The following is a 7,697-nucleotide window of genomic DNA, read 5'->3' as shown; positions in this document are numbered from 1 at the left end:
CGAACTGTCCTGGGCAGCAGTGTTCCGCAGTACATCCCAGTTGAATTTATTTCGTTTATAAGGTTTTCCCCGAGATGTTCTCAAGCTTATCGACAAGGTGATGCTTAGAATTCTATGGTCCGAATCCAGCTCAACCGTGTTGTAAGCACGACAGTTCCTAAGGGAGTTGACCCATTTCCTATTTATCAGGATATGGTCAAGTTGGTGAACTGAACCTGCGGGGTGGGTCCAAGTCCAGAGACGGCCCCGCGGCTGTGGGAATCTCGTTTGGGCAGGACGAAACTGTAGTTCCTCACACATGGCGACCAATCTCTCCCCATTATCATTGGTTTCGGGATAGAAACAGAACTCGCCTACGACAGTGGGACTTGCAACATGACTGTCATATCCGATATGGGCATTAAAGTCACCAAGCACTAGTTGGACATTGTGACGTTTTACTTGTTCCAGATGACTAGAGAGAGACTGATAAAAACTATTCTTCTCGTCGGCTGTTGCACTCTCAGTTGGCGCATAAATAACCGTAACTGTTAACTGGGGATTGCCATAGAAAGTTGCTGCCAAGATTCTAGGTGAGATGAATACAACGTTCTGAAGACACTTATACATGTGCTTGGACAGTAATATACCAGTTCCACCTACTCTTCTATCGGATGCTGAACTGTATATTAAGACATAGCTTCTATCATCAGACCACAGTTCATCAGTCTGGTTGGGTGTAATAAGACGATGTTCTTGGATCCCAGCAATGTCAATGCCTACATCCTGGCAGCCTGAGAAGAGCTGGTGTATCTTACCTTGTTGGTGAAGAGTGCGAACATTATAGGTTGAAATCACAAGTGGATTAGAGACAGACAGGTGTATTCTATCCGGGCCAGCAGTCCTCTCGGTTTCCTGTTGGCCCTTCATTCGGGGGGGGACTAAAGGGGCCTGTGTAGTCATTTGGTTACATGGCAAGACTGTTATGTTCAGTGACTGTAGATACTTTAAAATTTGACCATCTCACACTTTGCTGTACCTACAGAATGAGACTCCCCTTCATCATGCAGCAAAGAGAGGACACCCCGAGTGTGTCAGAGTACTGCTGAGGGCTGGAGCCAACACTATTATTAGGAACGATGTATGTATATTATACTATGTTTTTGCACTTTGTCACATGTCAAATGTCAATTGCTGGCACTGAGAAAGGGGACATCACTACTGTGTATTTAACTCACTGATTTCATGCTGAATGACGTTAGATCTACATTGTCATTGTCAGTTTGTTAACCATTGCCATTATTTATTCTATACACCTACAAGAACATATAAAACAGGTACTTGGACAGGTGCAGGTAGACATCAGAAATACCTGCACAGCTCCAATTTTACCTGCACTAACCTGCATATACCCAGTACATGGACCAGTGCAGGTTAGGTGCAGGTAGACATAAGAAATACCATAGCTCCAATTTTACCTGCACTAACCTGCATATACCCAGTACATGGACCAGTGAAGGTTAGGTGCAGGTAGACATAAGAAATACCATAGCTCCAATTTTACCTGCACTAACCTGCATATACCCAGTACATGGACCAGTGCAGGTTAGGTGCAGGTAGACATCAGAAATGCCTGCACAGCTCCAATTTTACCTGCACCAACCTGTATTATACCCAGTACATGGATCAGTGCAGGTAGACATCAGAAATACCTGCACAGCTCCAATTTTACCTGCACTAACTTGCATATACCCAGTACATGGACCAGTGCAGGTAGACATCAGAAATACCTGCACAGCTCCAATTTTACCTACACTAACCTGCATGTACCCAGTACATGGACCAGTGCAGGTTAGGTGCAGGTAGACATCAGAAATACCTGCACAGCTCCAATTTTACCTGTACAGACCTGCATATGCAGGTGGTATTTTGAGCCCTGCATGCATAAATTTCTGTTTTGAAGGAACAACCTGAAACTGTTTCTAATGTTTCTAGACTTAGCTGACATATAGTAACAATCATTCTGAGATAAACCAAGAGAGATTAAATATCATCTTATTACAAACTCCTTTTTGTGCAACCAGAAAAGACAAGAATCAATATATTATGATGATTTTTAGTATTAATGGCTTGATGGATATGTTGACTTTACATACAGGACAATTATAATAAGACAGCAAAAGAAGTTGCAGTACAAGAGGATGTGCAGCAGGTGTTCCAGGTGTTTGAAGTAAGTCCAAAATACGTGTACATCTATTAGCAAAATATGTGGCTCATGTCTATTATACAATGCGTTCAACGTGGTATACAATATACACAGTATATCTTGTCCAAACTTATACAAATTTTGTCTAAGAGATCACTTATAAAGTTCTAAACATCAACATCCTGTTGTTTCCTGCAGGGTAAGACATCAGCAATGTAGAAGCATCTCAACATTGGTGAGCTGTATTTTTCCATTCTACATGGTTTCTGATAGGAGATATTTTTGCCTCAGTGTCAATAAGTCTTTTTGTCACTAGCAATTCTTTTAGTAAATGTATTTTTCCATTGAACAGCAATGGTTATCCTGTCCTGTCATTCTCTATTCAGTGTCAATGTGTCTTTTTGTCACCAACCATTGTGAGTTCTCCTGTGATTTCTCTTAATTTCTGTGACCTGTCAAGTTTTCTTATATCATATAATATAACTTATAACAGGTTCTCTCAGTAGTGGCCAAATATCAGACATAGAATGGAATGCCATTAAAAAATGGAATGTTATGAATAACATTACTTGCATTGTACAGAAATATTATACTTGAATACATGTATATTAGGCCATTAATTTTAATTGATTAGCATTATATGTTGTATAGAATATGTTGCTTCATATTCCTAAATAAGCTAATTATTCTTTTCTTCTAGTGAAATATTTGCTTAAAGAGTTTGTATATATGCTACATGTTGTGAGACATCTTTTCTGCATTCATTTTCTGACAAAAATGCTCATTTCAAAACAATCTCTTTTGTAATTTTTTAGCTCTTCAACCAAAAGTTGTTGATGGCTTGCTCACTATTGACCTCCGTGGTAGAGGACTGACCTCCGTGCCAGCCGACGTGTTTGACAACAGAGATGTCGAACATCTTGTCCTGTCTAACAACAGGCTGAAGAGCATACCTGAGGAGATAGGGCAACTACAGAAGCTTCAGAGGCTTGAACTTGACAACAACCTTCTGACACAACTGCCCCAGGCAATCACCACTCTACCCAACCTACAGGTCATTGACTTGTCACACAACAAGTTGGAAACATTGCCTGATGGATTCTCCAGGTTAAAACAACTTCAGCATCTCAACATCCAGAACAATGTATTCAAAGAGATACCAGAGGAAGTCTGTTCACTTCTTCAACTCAGGTTCTTGGACGTGGGAGACAACCCCCTCAAGTGTCTTCCTGACAAGATATCTCAGCTCAAAGAACTGCTAAGGCTTCATATAAATGATTGTCAGTTTGATGAGTTCCCCAGACAGGTGCTGCAGCTGGAGGGTCTAAACACGCTATACATGGGGAACTGGGCTGGGCAGGGTAAACCTTCACTTGTTCCTGAAGACATCGGCAGACTGAAGAGCCTACAAGTCTTAGATCTGGAGAATAGTGGCCTGGAGTCATTACCGGATGGTGTTGGGGAACTGTCAGAACTGTTGGAGCTTAACATTGCTGGAAACATATTCAAATCAGTTCCTGAACAAGTCATGAGCCTGTCCAACATCAGGGAGCTCAACTTGTCACGTAACAGAATTTCCCGCCTTCCCTTGAATCTGGGCCGAATGACCCAAATTATGATCGTGGTCATTGGAGTCAACCCCCTGATATATCCCCCTCCTGATGTCTGTAAGAAAGACACAGCCGCCATCATGGACTTCCTCAGAAGAGAGCTTAAGAAAAAGGAAGGTATGTATGGAGGGGAAAGGCAAGATAAGAATTGGATAAATTTATCAATCAATATGAAAGACACAATGTAAATGCCTTAAATACCATGTGTGACTGGCAGTATTTGTAGATCCATTGGCTGTAGAACCAGCAGTTATATGATGTGGCCCAATATTGATAAGGTCAGGTAAGAAACTGTGACTTATAAATGACAATTGTGTAGATATCTGTGTGTACAACATGATATAACTTTTTATAACCTTTATCATGCATTTTTCTTAAAATCAAAAAGATATCTACTCAAAGAGTCACAGAGATATGTGCTGAACTTTTTTCATGAAGGCTAAAATTGGAATGTATGAAATTGCAGTAATTACAAATACTGTCAATGTTTCATCTATTATAGATAAAGAACTGAGGAAGCTCTTCTCCCGTTTCTCGAAAAATGTGACCAAAGCACACGAGGTGGAAGATCTGGCCGGAGCACTTGGGCTTTCCACAGATGAGGTGAGCACTATCCAAGTAAATATTAATTGGTTCTGTCAACATTTGGTTTTGTTTGAAAATAAAAGATGGTTCATGCCTGTTCTCAGAGAGTATCTATACACAAATGTATGAATGTTGCTACTTTGAGATGTACTTTCTACAAAACTCATTAATTGCGTCAATGTATTTATTGCTTTACCCTTCTCCTGTCAGGCTTCAAAGACCCAAACACCAAGTTCCCAGGCCAACAAGGTACTGTTGAAGTGGATGGAGACAGACAGTGAAGCATCCATGGACAAGCTTCAGCAGGAGCTGAGTGACTTTGGCATGGACCGTCTGGCAAAGGAGGCAGGCAGGGTTAAGGTATTTGCACCAAGTTGGCTTTGGTGTTTACAATTCCATTTTTTCTATTTCTACCTACATGTATTGATAAAAAGTTCCATTGCTTGCTTTTACAGGTCAAACCAGTTAAGCGGCCAGCAGATACATCAGGTGGGCCACCAGCCAAGCATCTGGCAGCCGGAGGGTCTTCTGGTGACGGGCAGCAGGAGGACAAGTGGGCACAGCTGATGGAGGAAAACAACACGTTGAAAGCCGAGGTAGAAAAACTACGAGGCCAGAAGTCAACAAGTCAAGATGGAGCTGAGCATCCTGGTACAGTCTCCAGCCTTCTCTTTTTTTTCTTTTTGTTCAGTAGAATTTGTTTGACAACATATTAATTAAAAATGAATGATTCGAAAACACAGGGATTAACAAAAAATTTTTAAAAAGCTTAAAATAGCCTAAGACCTACAGTGCTTAGCCATAATCAGTATTTACGTATATAATATTCTGTTACAGTAATACATGTATGTGCAATGCTAAATTGCTGATCATGCAAGATACTTGAGTTGACGAGAACTTTTCACACAAAACTTGTCAATGACAGTTATCTGCAGTTGGTATCTCATCTCATCTATCCCTTAGTCTAACTATTCAATTGTTAGGGGACCACAGATGATCTGACCACCAGTTACATGTATCTCCAACCCTCTCGCTTTTCTGATCCTCTTAATGTTTCACTTAATTGGTGTCCTGCTGGTCCATTCTCTGATATTATCCTCCTATCATTTCCATTGCTCACCCATGTACTGTTCCTTGCATGATAGTTTTGGCTAGTCCCGATGACTGTGGCATGTTGCCATCCATACCACTTCAGTTTCCTTTTCTTTACAGTAGTTAGGAGGTACCGGTATTCAACTGATCCTATGCTTTGTTTCACTCTGTTCCGTACTTTTGAGCGACAGTCTCTTTATGTGATCCCAAGAATGTTCTAGGCAGGATTGTCCTAGTTTCTGATAGCTTTCCCTTTGCCATGCAGTCCAAACAAGGTAATATTTTCTTGAAACACACTATTAATATGTATTTCTCTATATCATGGTATCTATAAGTTAATAATTCAACTTAGAGCTTTGTTGTCAGTTACAACTGACCTTTTCCCTTTACAGTGGCCAAGTCTGTGCTGATGGTTAGCCATGAGTATGGTAAATTTCATGGAGGTCCTTCTACCACGAACCATCAGGTTGCAAAGTTTCTGCAACAGCATGGTGCTACAGTTCATGCTACGGCTCTGCAAGCATCTGAAGAAGACAAGAAGTGTGCCAAAGAGGATGGTATCATTCTGCATCTGCCTGCCCGCCATCCCAGGGACCTGAGGCCACCATGTCCTGAATGGTTGACTTTTGACCACATCAGTCGTTACCCAGACATACCACAGGATCTGAAGTGCATTGTGGGCCATGCAGATGTCACAAGTGGAGCTGCAAAGAGCATACAAGAGAACCGCTGTCAACACGCAAAATTGGTCCTTTTTAACCACGACATGCCAGAAGACACAGAGTACTACAAGGAAACTAAGGAGGCGATGGCTGCAGGGAAGAAGATGGAAGACATCCTCGAGGATGCCAAGAATGCAGATGCCGTGTTCTCATTGGGAGGAAGAATCTACGATCACTTCGAGACAAAGTACAGGTCTCTTGGAGAAAGCAAACCAAGAGAACACTTCTTGTTTCTTCCAAGACCATCCCCAGTGTTTGAAGCCATCTCTGTCAGACCAGGAGGAGGACAGAAAGTCGTGCTGTCTGTCGGGAGAGTGACCAAAGTGGACAAGCTGAAAGGCCATGACCTGGTAGCACAGTCCATGGGGCAGGTTGCAGAGAAGATTACAAATGTCAGTTTGCGTGTTCGTGGGATAGATGAAAATGACTGGGAAGCAAGCAAGAGAATCCTGGAGGAGAATCTGCACAGTGGTAAGATCAAACCCACACTACTGCCGTGTGGAAGCCAGGAGGACATCGCTCAGGACATGCAGCAGGCCCACCTGGTCCTGATGCCGTCCCGTGCCGAGCCGTTCGGACTGATCGGTCTGGAGGCCATCGCAGCAGGCATCCCCGTACTCATCTCTGACAAGTCAGGTCTAGCAGATATGATCAGGGACTTGATTGAGGAGAAGAAATGCCATCCAGACATGAGGCACAGGATCGTGAAAACAAGCGTGAGGGAGTCCGACCAAGATGTCACCGCAAAGTTATGGGCAGAGAAGATCGTTGATACCTTGAAGTACTCTGACTTTGAATTTGAGAAGGCAGCAGAGTTCAAGAACAAGCTGTTGGAGTCCAAGTACTGGGAAGAATCACACCAAAACCTGCTGCGGGTCTGTGGATTGATTGACTGATCATGTCCTCTCAGCCATGCATCAGGTTTTGCATCACTGATTGTGATGCACAGACTTTTTTAATGTCATTTGTACTGCATGTGTGTGTTTATGTGCCAAAGTCTGACTTTTTGCATTACTTGACAGTGTCCTCATCTATTAGTTGCCAGGACATCATAGATGTATTGTGTGTATGATGAAAAAAATATGGAGTGTTAGTTCACATGAAACGTAGTATTATACATTTTTAAACAATGTATGATAGAATATATACAGTACTGAAGAGTAGCTACATAGATGGTTTATTGGTATCAATTAAGTATTTGTACATTGTACATTACAAACATGAAATGCAACATTTCTTACTCCTGACATAATAATTGTTGGCCATGAGTTGATAGTACATACAGGACTCTGTACAAACAATATCTATGCATGCCTTGACTTTCATGACACTTTGATGTGCTTAGGGTGACCTTTAATGTTGCTGTTGTTACTGAGGGTGTACAGTTCTCTAACCCAAACAAACCAACTGTGAAAGCAACAACACTGATGTTTTGTGCACCTTTCAATATGGCTACTTTCTTATGGCTTTGAAATTACACAGATAAATCACACAATAGTACAA

General features: G+C 41.7%; 1 protein-coding gene across 1 annotated transcript in view; it reads left to right on the top strand.

The window, feature by feature from the left end:
* The window catches only part of LOC109479750, a 13,277-nt gene extending 5,580 nt beyond the window's left edge, over positions 1 to 7,697 (top strand). The window contains exons 5-11 of the mRNA XM_019781738.1: positions 1,025 to 1,120; positions 2,138 to 2,208; positions 2,999 to 3,912; positions 4,298 to 4,398; positions 4,591 to 4,740; positions 4,836 to 5,031; positions 5,865 to 7,697. Coding sequence (XP_019637297.1) covers positions 1,025 to 1,120; positions 2,138 to 2,208; positions 2,999 to 3,912; positions 4,298 to 4,398; positions 4,591 to 4,740; positions 4,836 to 5,031; positions 5,865 to 7,090 — 2,754 coding nt within the window. The 3' untranslated portion in view covers positions 7,091 to 7,697. The remainder of the gene's footprint in view (positions 1 to 1,024; positions 1,121 to 2,137; positions 2,209 to 2,998; positions 3,913 to 4,297; positions 4,399 to 4,590; positions 4,741 to 4,835; positions 5,032 to 5,864) is intronic.

Source organism: Branchiostoma belcheri, unplaced genomic scaffold (genome assembly GCF_001625305.1).
Source record: "Branchiostoma belcheri isolate BF01 breed outbred unplaced genomic scaffold, Haploidv18h27 scaffold5, whole genome shotgun sequence".
Classification (NCBI taxonomy): Eukaryota; Metazoa; Chordata; class Leptocardii; order Amphioxiformes; family Branchiostomatidae; genus Branchiostoma; species Branchiostoma belcheri.
Note: the sequence above shows the minus strand (reverse complement) of the source record. Positions and strands in the feature narration are given on the sequence as shown.